A 22,173-nucleotide genomic window follows, 5' to 3' on the forward strand; every position below is an offset into this window, starting at 1 on the left:
CCTGCACCTCTTTATGGGTGCACCTCTAGGGCACCTGCATGCCTTTGCTTTCAGCAGACAGAAATGCAGCTTGCGTGGTGAACCAAGGGGCACTAAGAGTGCCAGCAGGAGTGAGTGGGAAGTTTCCAAAGCACACCTCTGGCCTGAACTGAAATGCTGATGGAGGCAGCCTGAGGTCTGCAGGCTGTCTGTACTCAGCTCAGGCACTTGTGATTTGTTACAGACTCTATAAGAAATAAATAGTTGCCTTTCAACTCTATCAGGACACAAAGTCAGGAGCAAAGTGAGAAGCAGGACCAGCCCTGTGAGCAATATCCCAGTTGCATCTCATGGTGGACCTGCATGCTATGGCCTCCTGAACTGCTGAATTACTGTAATATTTAAGTTCCCCAGTAGTGCTTTACTTGCAGGGGAAAAAAAAACTCTAAAAGTTTTCAGGTCTTTTGCTTCTCTTTCAAACATATCATAAAATCATTTCAAATATCTCTGTACTCATATATACTTCACCCTGTACGCAGGAGTCAGGAGTACAACTTTAGAGGAACCCAAAAAAAAAAAAAAGCCTACTGATATTCACAGCTATCACATTCCTTCCTATGAGCTACTATCTTCACTACCAGGTTGGTAATACTCTGAGATGCAAATATTCTTCTGCAAACTACAAAACATATCTCCTCCTCCTGCAAGTCTAAAGAACTATAAAAGAAGAAAAAGATCTCTCCCATCACAAACTTCTACTGGCATTCTTCAAATCAGACCTATATTAAAAACTATTGAGTACAAAACCCAAAAAACAATGCTGTAAATATTTACTTTCATACCATCATTTAAATATGACTGTTTCTGTAGCAATTAGAAAAAAATAAAACACCGGAAACTAAAAAAACTTTTAAAGAAATATTTGGGAAGTCACTGTAATTCATGCTTATATTGAACAAGCTAACACCATTCTGCCCTTTAAAATATTGCAGAAAAAATATAAAAATTACATTATGGAACAGTAATAAAAACTGATATCTCAGATAATCACAGTGATCAAAATATGCTGCTGTTAAAAAACCCCTCACATATAAGCTGAACAATAAACTTTGTTACAATGTGCAAATAGAGACACAGAAACAAAAATAATCTAAAATATTCCACAAAGGGTCTCTACAAATGCATTGTGAAGACCAGTGTAAGACAGGGTTAGTGGGTATCCCAGCAATAGATGCATTTGTATTCTACTTTTACTTTAAAACTTTCTGAAGTATTGATGAAAGAAAGAAAATACCCTAAGTAATTTACACTTTCTCACAGAAAACAAATAAATCCTGAAAAAAGAAGAAGACCATTTAGAAACAATTGCTACATTTTCCTGTACTTAATTTTCCATAATTCATGACTTTTCATATTTCCACAGGACTGCTGCAGAACTGCCCTAGCCTTTCCAGAATGCTTAATCCTACATCAAAAATTTCCTTGTTCCACTTCCTTTAAGACATATACATATATATATACACACACATGTGTGTATCAAACCTGTAATTTTTATTTAAGATGTCCGTGTTAAAATTACTACCTTTTTTATGAGTGTTGAAGTGCACCACAGAGCAAAACTTCCATCACCTGATCAATTCTTCAACTTAAACTTAAATTTTTTGCTGTGTTTATACCAGCATAAATACAGTGTCTTTGCACCAATCAAAATATTCTCTCTGGATTTAAACTATTAATACTACTGATCATCAACTCTCCTTTTAACCATGGTGGATGACCTACACCCTTGGCTGGAAAAGGCAAATAATTTTGCTTTGTTTTCTTCAAGGTTTTCCTCTGCCTGGATAGCTGAACAACTTAAACTCATAATGTTTTTCTACAGCAGTGCCTGAAAAATCAATAGACTAAGAGAACACAATCAAGACCAAGTACAACAACAAAGGGGAAAAAACCATCAATCCAACAACAATAACAAATTAGTAATGTCAGTCAAAGACAGGAAAATGAGCATTTAAAGCAGTCTGAATATTGTTTTTTGTAGCAAGGTGTGTAAAACAAATCTGTCTGAGTCAAACTGTCCTTCTGAATTCATATATTTGAGTTTTAAAAGTATCATGTTCCTCCTCTCAAAACAGCATTACACTCAAGTAAAGCCATTTATTTCAATGGAGTTAGTATGGTTTATGTTGTTGTGGATTGCTGACTAAAGAAATTTGGTCTATATTTACAAATAAAAATAAAATAAAATTTTCAATTCATATCTGTCGTACAGAGACTGGCTTGCAGTACATTTTCTCTGCTCTGGTCCCAGCAATTAATCTCAATACCTAAATTTTATAAAGCTGTTGTTACATAAATGATTTAATTTCATTAAATTCATTGTGAGGTTGCAACAAAAAATGTGCATTTATAAGGTTCAGCTTTAACAATTATGAGATTTAAATAGAGACAAAAGAAACCATAATGCCCTTCTAACTGAATTGGAATATAAAACAGGAAGCCTCATTTCCTGAACTCCAGTGCTATACTATATCTTGTTAGCTAAACTCAGCTTATAATAGGGGTCATTTCACCAAGGATTGTTACATCATAAAGCATAAATGAAAAAAAAAAACCAGTAAAAATACAAAAATTGTTTCTGTTTTCAGTATAATTTGGGTAATATTTCAAACGTAGCTTGTTCAGAAAATCCTATTTCTTCATAATACTGGTCCAAGTTCTGTCAGGTTCTCTGTAGAAATATTACATCAAGACTTTGACTCCAGAGCAGAACAGGACTGGAAATGAACATCTCTCATCTCTGGATGCATGAAGAATTTTAAAAGTCATCCCAGGGGACCTTGGCTATGTTTTTGACTTGCTTCTCTTTTTAAGTGCAGAATCTCAAGCCAGTGGAATCTAATCCTCATATATCCTCAGCCCTGGCCCTGCTCCAGGGCAGAGCTTCTGAGTTCCAGGCAGGCAGCACATGCTGGGGCATCCCCACTCACAGGATGCTGTGAACTTCCCATACTTGCTGCCTTCTGCAGAAAGAAAACCTTGCTTGCAATACACCCAGGCTCTCATTAAACCACTGTACCACAATATTTACAGCTTGAACATAGTATGAAAGGAAAAATATTAGAGAATGGGTTTATACCTCTAGAGGTACAAAATTTGCACTATCTCAAAACAGATGCATTTGGGATACTTTACTAAATAATAAAAAAGGCAAGTAAATGAGGTTCTGATGACATGGATCTTTTCCCACTGGTTGCACTGATTTCCTGGCTTTAACAGGGCTAGGATCAGTACAGACACATCCCACTGGGGAACCACCAGAAACTTGCTGAAGGACTTTACTAACAATCAGTGTTCTAAATAGATGTTACAGTAATACTTCTCTTTAATCCCTTCAGAGATTTAAATCTTTACCAAAGCATGGATTTGGGACTCCTTGTAGATATTTTAATTATAAAGATTACAATTTACATACATAAGTTTATTGCTATATTTTTGATAATATATGCTGGAACTTATATTTCACTTATATTTAAAAATAATTTACTTTTGAAGCGTGATGTGCTGTACCAGACATCACCATAGTCAGTTGCACAGTGAGTTGCAAGTCGTTCAGTACACAGGAATTTTCACCTCCAGCTATGAAGTATGTCTTCATTATCCTAAAGCCTTTCTATACAGAAATCCAGTTTCAACAATTATAAATGAAGACAATGTTAAGAGTAGTCATACAAAATTTGCATGTAATTTTTGTGGGTACATTTTCAAATATATATACTTGTTTTATTTATTCTCAGTATAAATACCTAAAAACAAATTGGACTTTTCATTTGCCATTTAGTTGTTGTTCTACAAGCTGGGTTTATTTTGAAGAACATCTGTTTTTTAATCCAGTGTATGTGTATACAAAAATTTGTCTCAGCAGAGATGATTTTAGTGCCTTTGAAAATGTAACTTTACCAGTGAAAAAATACCCCTCTAAATGAAGTTATACTAGTAAAATATTGTACTTTCTTGATGCATGAGGACAACAAATCAACTAATATGAGTTAAGAATATACTTTCCAAACTAGCAAAAGCTTTTCCATCTGGTAGACTGTTCATCATGAAAAATAAGTTTAAATTAATAAATGCTTATATTTATCATATAGCATTTAGTCATCTATTTACTACATACAGAGGTCTCTGAGATATGTAATTAACTTAATAGATTTTAAAGTATTTAAGAGTTGCTCAAGGTCTCCCTTGAAATCCAAGTATTCATATAAATAAATGAGTCTCATACATTTATTTATTTTTTTTTAGGAAGAACTTGTAAGTGTAACCCCCTAAATACAGAAAGCAAGCTAACCAATGTAGAGCAATGATTAGCAAATCATCAATCAGCAAGCTCTGGAAACTCTCTTATTCTCCTCAAAGAATGAATAAGATGAGAAAAATATTTTTTCAAAGTATCTCATCTTTTTCCCATCTGCTTAATAAAGAATGCCCTCTGATTCTGGATTGTTAATACTTTAAAATGTAATAAAGATACTTCATTATGATGCTTAACGGAGATGAAGTCTGTTGACAGGCCCAAGATACCATTTACATAAGTGTTCAGGCAAATTGAAGGCAACATCTAATCTAACATGCAGAGGATCAACAAGAATTAAACATGTATTTAAAAAGCACTTTAGATATCATACTTCCTCCATGGAAAGTATCTCCTAAAAGCTGCAACACATTGCACATTCCAAAATGCAAACATAATAAAATTCTTTTTTTTTCCCTCCCTTTTAAAAAATTTATAATGGATATATTTGAAAATATAATACCTTAATAATGACATTACCTAAATCACAACATTTAAAAATCATTAAAATCACAATATCATATACCAAAAGTAAAAATTTGGACCTTTTGTTTTTATTTGTTATCTGTCTGGTACCATTTCCCACTAATTTTGCTGAAGCCATTTAAAACATCCACAATGACTTCCAAGCTGTTGAGAACTTCTAAAAACATAGACTGAAACATACTGTTTGCTGGTAGCTTCAGATGATCTTTACTGTTGTTTTTAATCATGAGGTTTTCTTCTAAAGATGAAGCATCTGAATCAAGTCTCAGAATCAATAGATATTAAAGGTGAACATTTCCATCGGGCTCTCAAACACACCTCAGAGGACCAAAATATATTAATGAATAACTGCTGAAGTTTGTCACTTCAGCATTTATCATCACCATTCATCCCAACAACTTTGTTGCATTCAATCAGTGCTTCAAAGGGTCATAACAGATTGTTCCATAAAGGCTTGAGGCCAATCCTACGTCAGACACAGCTTTCAAATACATCTATCAGTTTTTTAAAAGGAGAGGAGGTGAGATGAGATGAGATGAGATGAGATGAGATGAGATGAGATGAGATGAGATGAGATGAGATGAGATGAGATGAGATGAGATGAAGGGTGGGAGAGTATCAAGCATTGATCAGCTTCACTTCAGAGTCACTGACATTATGCCCTATTATTTTTGTCATTATGGACTGGGAGCTAGTTGGATATAGCTCTTCGATGTGCACGTTCTGAAGGAGAAATTCACATATTTCATATACCTACCCTGTTTGCAAACAAGGTAAATTCCCAAATCCAAAAGGAAATCTAGTCTTTATTTTTAACATAACTCCAAATTAATCAAATCTCTCTACAAGCCAGAATATGTCTCCAGTGCCTCACTACATTTCTATTCATCTAACTGATTGATGTTTTAAAGGAAATCAAGCTCAAAGACATTCTCACTTGGAGATGTTTGCTCTACAGTTCTGACAAGAGAAAAGTACAGTGAAAAGTACTTAGAAAAGTACAGTATGCTTCCTGAAGAAAAGTGGCAAAAGTGTGTTTCTTGACAGAGGGAGTTTGGGCAGTCTTGGGAGTTTCCTCTGATTCGGACTAAGGGAAGCAATTCTCATACATAGACACTCCACTCCCCCAAAAAATCCACCCTCCTTGTAAAGAGAGAAGGGAGAATAAGATAAATAATCTCTAGCAGATCTACCTGCAAAAATATCTATTAAGAAGATGACCTACAATTGTTATTGTCTAGTTTCTCAACAGAAATAGCAACTGGAAAAATAATATGTAGAAGATTTTGGTTTTCTCTCAAAAAAAAGTGATGAAAATGTCTTATGTCATAGCAGGCTCTTTCCCATTCTCATCCCTAAGAAGCAGATTACATAGCTCACAGATTCTTCAGCAACAGAATATAGATATCCTAACAGTGAAAGAGATTTGTGATTTCATTAGGTTGTTGTAGGACAGCACAAGTAGTAGGACTTTACAAACTTTTTCAGAGTTAAATTTTGCACATGAACATAATTTCATCCAAACTTAATTTTTATACCAAAATCACTTTGTTAGAATTCATCTAATATGACTTTTGAAGTCAACAGTGGGTGGGAGTGTTTATATCTGATATAAAACGACAGTATGTCCTCTTTAGAGACAATAGACATAAGTATTTTAGAGCATAATCCATTTGACCTATTTTAGATATCCACTTCATTGTGAACTGACTTAGACTCTAGAAATACCTATGTATCTTCACTGACTACAAAGAGAATCTAAGCTTTTATATTTTTTGTGAATATCCATAATGGATATCTAGCTTTTTTTTCCCAATTTGTCATATGGACTACTTTATTTTCCTGTGTTCTGAGGTGTTATGACTGATATTTATCAAAAAGTAATTTTTAAGAATTCAGATTTTAAGTTACTTTTTCCCTTTCAGGCAATTCACAGATCTAAATACACTATGGATCTTAGTGCAAGACTGAAGTTATAAATGACTAAGTATAGACCAAATGATTTTTAGGCAGGATAAGTGATAGAACTATAATTTGCATTTTGATTACCTTTCCCAGAAGAACCTGAAATGAAGAAGCAAGGCTGTCACAGTCCCTGCAAGGTGCATGCGAAGCATGCTGCTTGAGGTAAAGAGAACAAGTGAACAAACTGAAACTGAGGGCAGAGCCATGAGGCCCCAAACAATGGGACATTAATACCCTGAAACATTTTTAAAGTTTTAAATGGTGGTTACTGGATTAGGGTGGAATGCACTTCAACTACTCTGTGGTAGTAATCTGCAGTCCTTTCTTTCCTAACTCAGGAATGCTGTACCCATTGACACTATGAATGGGATGAGTACCTTGATGATCAACTAGATGCAAACTCTTAAAAGTTATGTGGGGTTAATGCACTTCTGGAAAGAACACCCTGGGGAATTTCTCTTTTAGGAGTGAAGAAATCTGACCCTGAGCCAGTAAAGAATTTAAGCAATTGAATAACCACAAGCATGTGCACAGTCTTCCCTGAGTGCAGTACCATTCACCTAGCTCAAAACAGAAGACTGAGACTGACTGCTGGATCGGGATTCTCGGCCAAAATACAAATCCCTTAGCACATAGTCAGTGTTGCTTCTTGAATTATACCAATACTACAAGAAGTGTATACTAAATTCATCCACATATTTTCTTAAATTAGTTTTGAAAAATAATTCAACATTTACTTTTCTAAAAATCACCTGAACAAATAACACCAAAACCTGTAAAACTGTGCAAACATCAGTCACATTAGTTTCACCAAAGTGAATTTTATACCAAAATTTTAAAAAAGTGTAAACATTTAAGTATTATGTATTTTTTTTAAGTACAGCATAGTATTAATTTTTAAAAAAGCTTTAAAAGAATAATTGTATTTCAAGAGATTCAGAAAAGGCACTAGTTCAGTAATTAATGTGGGGATTTTTTTTGTTTGTATTAGACCACAAGTACAGATCTTCAAGGTTTAATTTGTATGGGTTTCTTCTTATTAGTTTAGATATCACTCTTTCACAGAACTATCATTGTATAAATATGAGATTAAGATGTGCAACTGAAATATCTAACTTCATGGCAGATGCTGCTCTATGTGATCTTTTGTAACTGAAGGGTTCTTTTATCATTTGAGCTTTTGGGTTTGTATTTCTCATCTGCTCTTTTCTGCCAGCTTAATGGAGATTTTAAATCAAAACCTAATTAGACTACATATGCTGTTTAGGAAAAAGTTCTTAGGAAAGTAATGATTCATATAGGCTTTGATATTTCCAGATAACATCTAAGAAGAAATGCGACTTTAATTGTTTAAATAACTTCCAATCACCCCCTTATTCAAGTAAAAGTAGTTGAGCACAATTCTTGATCAAAAGTTTCTTCAGTAAGAGAAATACCAACTCTATACTTCTATCAACTATATCGTCTGCACTTAGTGATGAAAGCCTTTATTGACACACATTTTTCAACTAAGTAGTATTATATATCAGGTATTCTATGACATATTTTTGATACCAATACCAAAATCCTCAAATCAGAAGTTAGCAAATTATATTTAATTCCTGAAAACCACAAAACTCTGTGTACATGATGAGCACCTAGAATGACAGCCAAAGTTCCCTTTTTAGTAATGTTGATATAAGAATAGTTGGTATCTTTTTATTTTTTCTCTTTGATATTCTAGGAAGGAAAATTAATTATTTTAATGTCATTTTAAATGTAAGCATTTAATTGAATTATACATTTCAATATTTTAAGTAGTGATAAGAAAGGCCACATTTTAAACACTCTCAACTTGCACTAGGTTAAGGAAATCTGTGTCAAAAATGATGACTGATATCTTGTTCAAACACTAATAAACACATTTGTCAGGAAAACCCTGGCCTCTGACACTTAATCACAAAGATGTAAGCTCCATCTTAAAAAAAAAAAAAAGGAAAATATTAAAAATCTTTACATTTTTATGTCCTACTTAGTTATTTGACCCAGTTCTTAATCAGAAGTAGCCAGAATTTTCTTCTATTCCACAGAGCTATTGCCGGCTGCCTTAAGAATAAAAGCTTGAGTATTTCCCCTGATAGAAGGCTGACAAGTCATAATGAGGAACTGTGTCTTCCAACGTCAGGCCAATGCAGTTTGTGTTAATTATCTGAATACTGTGCTGTGACACACTGCATATAAAAATTATTTTCTGGAAACTAAGAAATGATATATATTTGCAAGACAAATCCTTTCAAAAATAACCACAAATTTATAACAGGCAATAAAAGATTTCATAAGCATTTTTTAAAAATCTGAATTCAATTTTAAACAGAAAAGCAGAAGTGTAAATCCAGATTTCCAGTTACTCTGCTACTTTAGTGATTCAATAAAGCTACATAAATTTGTTTCATCATCTAGTTGAATATGTAATCAATTCAAATATTTCTCTTATGTTTACTGTTTAGCCATTACTAATATGTGACTATCAAGACAAGGAAACAATATATAGAGACATCAGACTTTAAGAGGAGTTTATAAGAAATAAGTTGGAGACAGATTTATAGTGAGGCAACACTTATATCCCAAGCTTCTAAACAACACAGAAAGTCTATTGACATACAAACAATATAAAAGGCATATGCATATTCATTGATACCACCAAAAATAGTTGTTTTCTAAATGTTAAAAATTGTCAGCATTTTCTACAAAATGTTCAAAAACCCCATGCAATTCTAAAGAAGTTTGATAGTAAGACCTTAATTACAGGACAGTACACTTAAGAAAAACGAACAAAAAAACCTGATACAGCTAAATACTCTTATATTAAAACTGAAACTCACCACATAGAATAGCTAAATATGATCTGTAAGTCAAACAACTCCTGTCTACAAAATTCTGCAATATAAAGCAATCACTTTAAAATATTCTTCAGAGACCAGGAGACTTGTAGTGGAAGACAGAATATTTTGAAAGTATAGTTCATCTTCTTTTGGTTTGAGGTAAAAGAATGAAAATATAAAGTCTGAAGTTTATACTCGTGCATCAAAGGCATTTGTGATATGTTCTATCTGTTATCACCAAAAGTTCTTTCTGGAAAGGCAAAACTTGCTGAGAAACCCACCATAACCTTTACACTTTACTGTGAGAAACCGACTGAGCTGAGGATGGTGTATGGTGTTGGGGTGAGTTGGGGAAGGGGGAAGCAACACCCAATTGCAAGTTTATGCTTGACTGCTATTCAGAGTAAATTTTATTATTGTTTATAATCAGCTATAATTGGTCAACTGGATGAAAATATCTCTTTTTCTGTGAACCAAGCTGCCCTCCAAGAATGCTAAAAACACCTTAAATATAAATAGACTAGTTAACAAGCCTTTCATTGTATTGAGGCAAGACTTATACACATGGTTATTGAGTAAAGGAAGTATTTTTAGAACTTTGTTTAAAAGAAAAAGCAGGTCACCATATAAACCATGACACCCACTAAATAATGTGTACCTAAACCACACATATGTCAAGTTATTTTCTATTCTGATGCTTTACCTGAGAATTAGCTAAATAGCCAACATGCAAAAAAAAAAAAAAATTTACTTACACACACACACACAAAAAAAAAAACCCACCAAATTCTGAGTTTTATAAACTAAATATTGCAACAGTCACAAAGTATTCGAGTTTCAATTTTCACCTCTTCACTCTCCAGGTCAGCCCATGCACAAGCGCATGAACGCACGCGTCAAACCGCTGGACTTGCCATCCACTTGGCTCTCGCAAGTATCCACACAAATCAAAAGGCTCCAGAGGGACCCAGAAACACCAAACCAGGGCACGGGGGCAGAGAGCGGAATCTCCTCCGCCGGACCTCGGGCTGAGCGGCGCTGCCTTGCAGAACCTTGGACAGCGGCCCCCTGGCCCTCCTCGCAGCGCAGACCAGCCCAGCCCCGCGGCTCACCCCACCGCGCTCCCCACCCGCACCTGCACTGCCCACCAGATTCCCTGGAGAAAGGGAAAACAGACTAAGTTGCACCCATGGTCTGTTGGTTTTTTGTTTTTTTTTTTTCCTTTCCCCTTCTGAAATATATTTCATTTTTAACACAGATTGGTTGGCCAAATTCTCAAAACATAAAGCAATATCATATGGCATTCAGAACTGCAGAAATGTAGGTCACTGGCTTTTGTCAAGTTCATTAAAGTTTCACACAATCATTTTTAATGTCAACAACCTTTTCTCTATCATTAAAAAAGTATTTCTCCTCGCTGGGTGTGTGAAGGGAAAATCGTTAAACAGCATAAATTTCCTGTTCTGCTCATTTCCAAAACCTTTTACACCTTGATATTCCGTAGAGCAACTGAGGACTTTGTGGCAAAGTCAAACTAAACTGTGATACAAAAAATCACTTAGGAATGAAAATGCTGATCATTTGGCATCATGGAATAGTAGGTCAATTTCTAATTATAGAGGTACCGAAATGACAGAGATTTCCTTACAGCAATAGAGATCTATTTACATTGGATACCCTTTTTTACTCATCCAATTCACTCTGGAAAATAAATATATTTACATTATCAGTAACTGAGTACATAGCATGTATGCAATGAGTGTGTACACACACAGTTTGCAATCTAAAAACAGTTGAGTCAACACTTCTGGTGATTCTACCTTACTTTTGTCAGGTTTAGAGAAAAAATAAATACAGCAACTTTCCTACCTTTATCCAATTAGATAGCAGGTTGTTTCAGCTTCTGGAGGGACTCTGGATCCATTTTTGTGACAAATATATGCCCAAATTATACTAAGTGATTGGTGAATGGTACTGTTTAGGCATAGGCTGTTACCATTAAATGATTTCAGAAGGCCCTGCTGAAGTAACAGATCACAGAGGTACTGCCAGGCCTCCTATTTAGACCAGTGATTCACGTGCATGGTTGTGTTCCACAGCTAAAGCAGAATTTGGTTCAGAGTGGTTAGTGCTACAGTAGTTGAGATAATATAGTTCAGGGCAGAGATATTCACCTCCTACCAAGTACTCAAACAGGAAGAAAAGCATGCAGTTAGCTATTTTAGGCACTGAGGACAACTCTTTTCTTCTGCCCTGTCTTGAGAGATAGGCCAACTAATCTTGTGCAAAACTACAGAGAAGGCAACATATACAAGAGCCAAAGTGGGACCCTCTGCCTTCTAGCAAAGGAAAAGAAAAGCCTCTGGATCTCTCTGAGCCGTCACCAGTGGCACCAAGGGAAACAGCCGCGGCTTATCAAAACACTGTCACCATCACTTCCCAACCAAGGGCCACTGCGGTGCCCGCCAACAGACACTCTCGTGCTCCTGCTTTCCCCAGCTCCACAGATTTTGGCAGAGCGCCTGCAAACACTGTCCCGCTCCCGAGGAGGCCCGGCGCCGCACCGCTCTGCCGCCGTCCAGCATCGCCAGCCCCGGGCCAAGCGCCCGGCGGAACCTACCGGAGCCTCCGGGGCGCGCCCCCGGCACGCGGGGGAAGAGCCGCCCGTGCCCGGGCACCGCGGCCGCCGCACACCCAGGGCCGGCGGCCAGGGCAGCGCCGTCGGGCAGCCCCGACCGCGGGGGCCGCTCCGAGCCCCGCTCATTGTCATGCAGACCCTGTCGCTGCCTGCCGCCAAGTCGCATCCCAGCCCGCTGGAAGCCGGCAGCCGAGCCGGAGCCAATCGCATATTCATGAGGAGGGGGAAATCCAGCGCTACGCTCCCAGAGGACCGAGGATCACTTCTTTTTGCGTTTTCTCAAGCTTCCCCCTCTCTCTTCCTCTGTTTTAATAACGCGCTAAGGGGGGCATCCCGGCCGATGCCCTCCGCAGCATCGCCTGCACCGTGAGCACCGTGACCGCCGGCGCCAGGGGCACAGAGCGAAGCAGGCACAACAAGGGTCCACGGCAGCCACAACAGCCGAGGGAGGCACGCCAGCCCGACAGCCAGGGACAGGAAACACAGCAGGGGCTCCTACCTTACAATCCTCAGGACACGATTTCACCGAGTACTCATCCGACTGTAAATATTTCTGGAGCATAACCTCAAACTCTTCGTATTTCTCCTGAGCGTGCTGGTCGTAGCGCTGGTAAGCCTGGACGCACTGGCTGCAGGAGCCTTCCCCCTTCAGCACCACATCCAGACTGCAGTTCAAAGTGTCCGGATTGGACAACCCGGCGAACAACTCCCAAAGTGTGTAGGAATTACAAAAGGAAAGGTAAAAATCCGTCAGGTCCCAGCCGGGCGCCGGGCTCTGCCCCGTGCCCCGCGGCCGCCCCGACCCCCCTCGCCGCTGGCACACCGCCTCCGCGTCGCCCACGCTGAAGCACTGCCCGGACGAGGAGCCCGGGGGGGGGCACGTCTCCGGGGGCCTGGCGGTGGAGTTCCCCAGGAAAGCAGCCTTGCCGTGCCGGGGCTCGGTGCCGTTGGTGCGGCCGCCGCGGCCGCCGCCGCCGCTGCTGCCGGGGGAGGGCGGGAGGGAGGGCGAGGGGGGGGCGAGGAGCCGGGGCGCGGGGGGCGCCGGCTCCCCCATGCCCGCCAGCAGCTCCGGCTCCGCGGGCTCCGGCTTCTCGGGCGGCGGCTGCTCCTTCTCTCCGGTCCCCGTGAATTTGGCCTCGGCGCAGAACCACAAGTGATCAGAGAGCAGGACCGTGAAAAACAAGAGCGATGCCAGGGACAGTCGCCATTTCTGAGCCCTCTCTGAATCCGTGAAGGGTTTCTCGTTCTCCCGGGGTGCGAACCAGATTTTTAAGCCGTCATCATACTGCCGACTACACATCCAAGCACCCCTGGTCATATTTTGGGAACGCACAGCCCTGGCCGACTCCACCGTGAGGGCTCCTTTGCCAGTGTCACCACAATATGCATTGACTTAAAAGATTGGGGGGATTTTCTTGCCTGCCTTCCCTTCTCTCGCTCGCTTGCTCTCCCTCTCTCTCTCTTCCACTCTCCCCCTTCTCTCTTTCTTCCTCTTTTTTTTCTTTCTTTCTCTTCTTCTTTCTTTCTTTCTTCTTTCTTCTTTTTCTTCCTCCCAGATATTGTTGGTTTTCGCCGGTGGCTCTGCCTTGGTCTCACCACACAAAACAGCCCCAGTCCATCCAACGCGGAGTGCCGTGGAGAAGATAAGAGCAATAACGCAGAGAGAGGAGGAGGAGGAGGGAGAGGAGATGGTGGTGGTGGTGGCGGTGGTGATGGTGGTGGTGGTGGTGGTGATAGTTGGTGGTGGCGGGGCTGCGCGACTGGTCCTTTCCCCCTCTCACCCAGGCATGGTCAGATCGCAGCTCCCCATCTCCCTCCTGAGAAAAGCCCACTGCGCCCGGACAACCGCATGCCGCGTCCCCCGCTGCCGACGGACGGCTACGGGAGGGCTCCTCGCCTCCTCTTCCTCCCTGCCGCCGCTGCTCCTCTCGCTCAGCCCCGAGCCGCGGCACAGATGCCTGCACCGCTGTCTCAGTCTCTTTCTTCTCTCCCCGCTCCGCTCTAACTGGAGAGACGCTGCTGCAGGGCTCCCGGAGCGCTGCCGAGGATGCTGAAGAGGAGGAGGAGGAAGAGGAAGAGGAGGAGGAGGCTGCCGGGGCCGCCGCCGCTGCTGGTGACAATGGGCTGCGGCTGCCGCCGCTGCTGCCGCCGGGCGCGGTGTCCCCGGGCGCACGGGGCGGAACTGCCTGGCTGGGGGCCCCCGATGGGCACAGGCATCTTGGGCCCCTGGGCTAAGTTGCCGCCATCTTCGTCCTGGAGAAACACTTTTTTGGGGGGAGCTCTGCCTTTTGCGTCATCTCCTCCCGCGCCGAGATCGCTCTATCCTGGCGCATTGGCAGCAGCAGCAACTCTGCCTCCTCCTGCCTGAGGAGGAGGAGGTGGGTGATGCACTGGGGACCACATGGACCCTCCAAAGGGCTTCCTCGATGCAACTCTTTCTACTCATCTCACCGAGGGGACTGCTCGGTAGTACTGTCCAGCCCTCTCTCCTTCAGGGTCTCATTCCCTTTGTGGCCGTGGAACACCATGTCCACGCAGGATGGTGGCTGGAGAGGTCTGTTTCCCTGTCTGTCCTTGTCATAGCAAATCACAAATGGCACATGACACTACAGGCTCTGCATCCTGGCCAATTTTGGCCACACAGTAAAATGTCTGAACGCGGTTGCCTGTCTCTCAGTCAGAGAGCTGTGAAGCAAAATGACCATAAATCCCAAGCTGTTTCACCAGAAGTTTTGCAAAACCCTCGTTCAGCCCATGGACTGGGTAAATATGGCCTGTCTGTGTTCCCCTGCTTAGATATCACTGCTTAGAGAGAAAGACAGAGGAGCCAGGCTGAATCCTCCTTCTGGGATGATGAAATCACCTGGGGTGATGATCTCCACTTGGACCCAGGATGAAGATCCAAATACCATCTGTCCTCTAACCATAGAGGTCTCTTGCTCAAATAAACATTCTCTTAGGGCACTCCAAAGTGTCTCTCACTCCTTTCTTCTGGCTCACCTATGCACCTTAATGTAACAGCAACAGAACAACTTGGATCCCACGCATAAGATAAGAGCAGGTGCCAACTACAGGTTGGGCACTAACAGGTGAAGACCTAGTGTTCACCTCGAGACATCAGGTATGCTGTCTGGCTACAGGATAGCATACCAAGATGTGTATTTTAATTTCTCCACTGGACTGGCAGAAGGTTTAGAAACCATATTTTTCCTTGCTCCAGAGGCTTTCTCTATCCTGAGGTACTGAAAATTGCCCTTGGAAAAGGTGTGCAGTATATCGCAAAAGGTGGCTTTGCTCCATTTTTTGGTTAAAGAAAGCCTTTTTTCTTACCATACATGGTCTGTAAACTTATACAGCTTGTTAATGGTTCTTGAGTTCAACTTCAAAAAGTGTAGTGAGAAAAGACCTAAACCATATCAGAAGAGAACAAAGCTTGTACCTTATCTGATTGCAGCTGTCATTACCAGAAGGGTGATCTTACCAAGGAATATGCTGGAATTTCTGTCACTTTGAGCAATAAATCAAGGCTGGATGTTTTTCAAAAGGAGATCCTAAACCTCAAACAGAAGATGCAGACCTGAGGTAGGAATTGCTGAGAGAGGTTCTAGGCCCTGTGTTGTGCTGAGGGTCAAAGCACATTTTCATAATGGTCTCATCTGGCCTTACAGGATCTATGAGTCAAATACTACACCAAGCAGGAGTTTTCTATGGATTTTATTTTGATAGGGCAGAAATAATTATTTTGATAACACAGAAATAAGTGTTAATATTTTAAGGAAAGGTCTACAGTACGCAAAGCAGAATGTATCTTTGCAATTTTCAGTCAATCAGCTCACACTGCCTACTAATGGTACATTATTAATTTTAGTCTTGGGGCTTTAATTGAAATGATTTGACATACTGTCTTTTGTACTGAATTTGCCTTTTTGTAATCTTTCTGTTTTGGGACAAGAGTGTGACCAAGCTTTTTAAAAGCATTCAGGACAATTTTACTATTCTAAAATGTAACACCAATTATTTAATTTCCTTTTGCTAGTTTGATTATGTATTTCTTACTAGAATAAAGTGACTAGAAGCAGAAATACAGGGGAAAACAAAAGAATAGAAAAAAAGAAAACCCAAACCAAACCAAAAATAACGGGGAAAAGCAGCAGATTCCTGACATCAGGTCTGAGATTTCCAAAATGTCCTCTTCTAAGATATATGGCAGTGACTGTGTAATTATTCTGTATTTGACAGACAAACTTGAGGTGAAGAAAGTCAGCTATGGAGTCCACGCTTGGCAAAGAGGCTTAATTTATGTTAGGTTTTTTTTTAAATGTTTTGTCCAGTTGGGAAAATGAGAGGATAATTGGCAATTTTGCAATCCACAATGAAATTATAAAAGTTCTTTATCTCCATTGTGGAACTTCAAGAATTGGTAATGAAAACGTGCTGGTATTCAGATGTCCTTTGAAACTTAATGTAAAATCGAATTCCTAAGTCTTTGCTCCTCTGTTTACACTTGTCTGAGATCAAAGCAAATATACTTGAACTTAGTACACTAGGATGGTTTAGATATACTTGGCTCCTCAAAAAAATCCATTTTCATGTCATTTAATATTTTCACACATTTCCCAACTTTTTTCTGGAAAAAAAAATAGAGTGAGAGTTCTTTTTCAACACCTAGAAATAAACTATAACAAGACATTTGGTATTTTCAAAATGAGCATGTCCTTGCTTTCCCAGCGACAGTTTTCTGTAACAGAACACATCACGCAGAACTGTTGTTTCACTCTTGCATTTCACCCAAAGCCCCATGCACTCTCCACCTAGCACAGTGAATAACTTGCAACTTAGTTTCAGTAGCTGGTTCTTGATGGATCTGAACAAATGCAGTTCAGTTCTCTGGTGCCCCTTAGTGTTAGGTCTTGGAGCTCAAGGGAAAAAACAAGGCTATAAAATGATATCTGAAAATCAAGAAACTACATGCAGTGAGGGAAAGAATCTGAATTATACACTGTAGATGCTTTCTCTAAAAGTTCCTTCAATTTTTTTTTACCACAAATCTGATCTAAGTAACAGTATTTTGTTTGAAATAGTTTAATGAATTGTATGAATGGGAAGAAAAGTGAAAAAACTTTCCTCAAAAATATCGCTACAGAAGTATGTCCCCATATTCATCATTCTTCCTAAATAACTCTAGTGGTGCAAAATACTTCACTTTGAAATTACATGTCTTACTGGGATTATTTATTACTCATGTTTCAAAGCTTGGCAAGTGTGAAGAACTCATGGAATCCTGTCTCCCGAGCTGGTGGAATCACCAGATGTTTCACAGATGGATCTCCTTAAAGTAATGTGGTTCAGTGTCATCTCTGCCACATTGTGCTTTAATCGATACAATCAGAGCTGATGTTCTTTCATTCTTTGACTGATAATATGTAAGACAACAGATTTATTGAGCACTAAAGAAACTCTAACAGGGTAAGCATGCCCTAATTCCAGATACTTGGAGCTGGTTTTTTACCTACATACCTTGTGTTTTCTTTGTGAAAATACTTTAGCTTAACAAGCAGAAATATTTATAGATGTAACACATTAAATGGCAATAAACACTTTTCAGAGTAGAAGGCTTTGCTGTTTCAAATAAATGTTCGTATAGTTTTGCCTAATATCAGGCAAACAGCGATTTCCTGATAATTCTCTTGCTTTACTTTGTAGATTACAAAATTGTAACATCAAAAGAGCAGTATATAGGTCTTTCAGATGATTTTAACAGATTTGAGAGACATGTCTTGTCTTAGAAATGTATATTCTTTATAAAAGAAAAAAACTTATTTCACAATTGCTAGGGAGCATTTCTTTTTGTAAAAGGCAGATTATTTTCAATAGACCAGATTTCATTTTATTTTTGGGTTGATTGGTTCTACTGATAGGACCAATTGTTGCAAAAGTTATTTACAGAAATACTCAGTTACACCTTTGCACTGGAGGCTCATGCACCACTTTTAAATACCAAGCAAACATAATCAAGCCCTTTACTAGTACCTCTTAGTGATTTTTTAACAATTTAAACTATTTGTCTTCAACAGACATTCGTTGTAGGCAAAATATGTCATTTATGTGGTTTAACATCCTCAGAGTTGTTTAGTTTTTGGTTTATTTCAACATCTTACAACAAATTTTGGGTATTATATTACCTGGGAAGTGGATCAGAGATTTAATTATCTCAATCCATTTGATAAGAAGAATATCCATGATGGTCGTAAGATACAAAGAAGTTAGGAATACTGAAGAACTAATTTTTTTTCTCATCACATTCCTAATGTCTTAGTTTCCTATTCAGTATTTTTCAGAAAGCTCAATTTTTGTGAGAAAGCTTCAGTCATCTGGGCCTGATTGCTCCAAAGCAATGGGAAATTTATGTTAATGTTATCAGAAGCTTCTAATCCTTGATCCAACAGCACTAATGCAGATTTTAAGATTCTTCCATTCTCCTTTGTTCACACTTTCCATATTACCTTCAATTTTGTCTTTGGCCTGATTTTTTTAAGCTTTTTTACCAAATTAGAGAATTAACTATCACCCAGCAAGTTATAAAAGTTTGTCCAACTGGATTTCAAAAGGCTGTGCAGTGCAAACTTCAAAGACACTGAGGTCATTTATTGAATTATCTTGCAGATGTTTTCTTGGTATCCTATGAGATTTCTTGTTGTAGAATGAGAATATATTTTTGTTTGTTGACATTTTCAGCCGTGGAACGATGAGTGAATAGCATAGGGAGTCTGATAATGTCTCCAAAAATTGTAGGTCATCTTTATCATGGCATCATTATAATGAGATCTCAGCCATAATATTACATCCAGTGGGTATATTTGGACAAGATCTGAAATGAGCTAAAGCTATTCTTCATTAACTGAAGCCATCAAAAAAGTGAAATATAACTATTGCATATGACTGCAGCAGGAAGAAGATAATACAAATGTCTCACACAAATTAGCCTATGCCTGTTAGAGTAAGGTCTGATCCAAAGCATGCTGAGATCAGGGGTAAGATTGCAATGGGTTTTTAACCAAGCATGTAGAAAGGAAACAGACAGAAGAATAAAGATTTCCCCCATATGAGGATGGAAGGAAAAGGAATGAAAGCACCACCAAAAGGTAAATTATAGCTTTTAAAATATTTTTCCTTGTTTCCCTCTGTTACTAATTGTATATATTTTCTGTCTTCTAATAAATGTAATAGCCTCACTATGTGATTATGCTTTTACAGACATTAAACACATCTTTTTCATCTTTTCTCCTTTGTTACCTTATAGGTATCCTGGCTCTTCCTTGTGTTAAAATTCAACTCACAGGAAAGCGATAATATTTGATTTGTCTTCGCAATACTCTTTTATAATCTTTTTCTTAAATAAGAATATCTGTGCACTGTGTAGAAGGTCTTAGGTTTTTAATCAGTCAAATAGTTTTCCTTTACTCTTTCTCACTCTCGTGGAAAGAAAAAAAAAGTACTTTTAAGGATAACTTCACTGTTTCATTCACAGTTTGGTTTCCTCCTTAAGCATGTTACTGTAGAATGTTTTGTATCACCCTGAGTTACAACACCTGCATTAGGTATGTTTTATTTGCTGATGTACTGATATGATGTTTCTAGTCCAGAATTTAGACTAACTTGAATTTGTCGCCCCCTGTTCATCCATGTCCTTGGCATAAAGGATGTGGAAAAGAGAAAGGACTAATTTAGAAACAATATATGCTAGCTAGTAAACTTCTCCCTACTTTTCACCACACATTTTGTTCCACATGCCTTGGAAATATGGCATCCTAGTAAACTCTTTTCAGGTTGGCCATATGAAAATTTGGTAATATCTTTATGTTTCCAGCACACATGGCTGCAGTGTAAATTTTAAATGCATGACAAGGCATGCAGGAAACATTCCTACATATGAGGGTTTCCTCTTTGATCAGAAGAAGTATCCCTACTACTAAAAGATATGTAATTATCTATAGATTGGATATAGAGCTTCAATACAGGTTGAATAATTATCGTTGCAATATATATATATATCCTAAATATATATATCCTAAAAATAGAAAAAAAATCAGCACTTTTCATCTCAGTTAGCTTTAGCTATGCAGACTTAAGCATCCTTAAAAACCTTATCCTTTCACCATGTTATTAATAAGAAAATACAGCTACCTGCAGAACACAGCACATTGCATCCTTAAATAGGTTTCTAAGACAGGCACTCTTGTATGGCAAGCTATCTTCTGCCATCTCTTTACACTGGATATGGAAGAAATGTCCCTGATTAACTTTGCATTGCTGCTTATCTAAGCTGGTTTTGGCTGAGAATAATTTTCTTCAGTGGCTGGCACAGGGATATGTTTTGGATTTGTGCTAGACACAGTGGTGATAACACAGGGATGGTTTTGTCATTCCTGCAAAGGATTGCTTGCACATCAGCAAGGCCTCTCACCCCACTCCATCAGCGAGGAGGCTGAGGCTTTACAAGGAGCTGGACGTCGCAACCAGGGCAGCTCAATAGGGAAACAGGGATATCCCAGACTACATGGTGGCTTGCTCAGCATATGAAGCTGGGGGAAGAAGGAAAGCAGGAATGTTCAGAGTGATGGTATTTGTCTTCCCAAGTTACCGTTGTGCGTGATGGGGCCTGGCTTCCCTAGGCATGGCTGAACACCTCCCTGCCCACAGGGAGTGGTGGCTGAATTCCTTGTTTTGCTTTGCTTCTGTGCTTGGCTTTTGCTTTACCTACTAAATTGCCTTTATCCCAGCCCACAGTTTTTCTCACTTTTACCCTCCTGATTCATTCATCATCATCCCATCATCCCACAGGAGAGGAGGGAGCTGCGTGTGGCTGAGTTGCTGGGTGGGGTTTGGACATGATACTATTGCACCCAGCTTGTAATATTTAAAAGACAAGACATTTTAAATTAATCAGTAAGATTTCTGTCTCTGTCTTGGTGTCCTGTAAAAGATTCTTCCTGAAGAAAAAACTGCAGATGTGTGTTGAAGTACATATTTGACACATTTTTGTTTCTAGTTTTGGTTACTAGTAAAGCAGACATGAATGAACCATACATTGACAGTCATTATGTTTGGAGCCAGGTCATATCCTTTTCCATCAAAATGTAATATCCTGCCTTCTGCCAACTGGCTGCAATGCCATCTGCCAGGAAGAGAGAGATAGGGTGGGTTTTTTCACTCTGCCTTCCAGGGTTATTCCTGTGAAGAAGGCATGTGACTCAAGTTGTAGGATGACTCAAGCTCTTATGGTCTTCTTGGAGTCATCCCACAATCAATTTAATGTGTTTGACCTGAAGACAAATGTCTCCTTTTGTCTGCAACATCACCAGCAATTTTCTAAACTTTGGCTTCTGTTCCATATGCCTTGCAAGAGATTCAGAGAATTGAGCACAGGCTGAAAGCAAAGAGCTCCTGATATTTTAGTCTATTTCCACTCTTTAGATGGGGATGATTCTGGACATTCTCTTTCCCTCAGCATCTCTATTTATAAACAAGGGGAGGCTAGAAGAATTAGGTAATGCCTGCAAAGTGCTGTTTTAAATAATAAAAATAATGAATTTACTCTTGATGGGTTACTATATAGGTCAGTATATAATGCTATTTCTTATCTTATCTAGCTCCTAAGGACTGAATATTTGTTGTTGTTTCAAAGAGATTGCTCTCCATTTCTGAGTGCTGTGCAGACCTCTGTAAATACACAAAGATTTTCTACAAAAGGGATCTCATTCAAATCATTCTCAGTCTTAGAGTAAACAAACAGTATTGCTTTTCTAATTTTCCAGTAAAATACATTACTTGATATTTGGCAATATATTACACTTACATTGCATTAGATTGCTGGAAAAGAGGTACTTTAT

General features: G+C 39.2%; 1 protein-coding gene across 1 annotated transcript in view; it reads right to left on the minus strand.

The window, feature by feature from the left end:
* NALF1 (NALCN channel auxiliary factor 1) overlaps window positions 1–13,601 on the minus strand; it is a 433,072-nt gene extending 419,471 nt beyond the window's left edge. The window contains exon 1 of the mRNA XM_005487251.4: window positions 12,783–13,601. Within this exon, the coding sequence (XP_005487308.1) occupies window positions 12,783–13,601 (819 nt within the window). The remainder of the gene's footprint in view (window positions 1–12,782) is intronic.
* Between the last annotated feature and the right edge of the window lie 8,572 nt (window positions 13,602–22,173).

The sequence above is a fragment of the Zonotrichia albicollis genome, chromosome 2, assembly GCF_047830755.1.
Source record: "Zonotrichia albicollis isolate bZonAlb1 chromosome 2, bZonAlb1.hap1, whole genome shotgun sequence".
NCBI classification, from domain to species: Eukaryota; Metazoa; Chordata; class Aves; order Passeriformes; family Passerellidae; genus Zonotrichia; species Zonotrichia albicollis.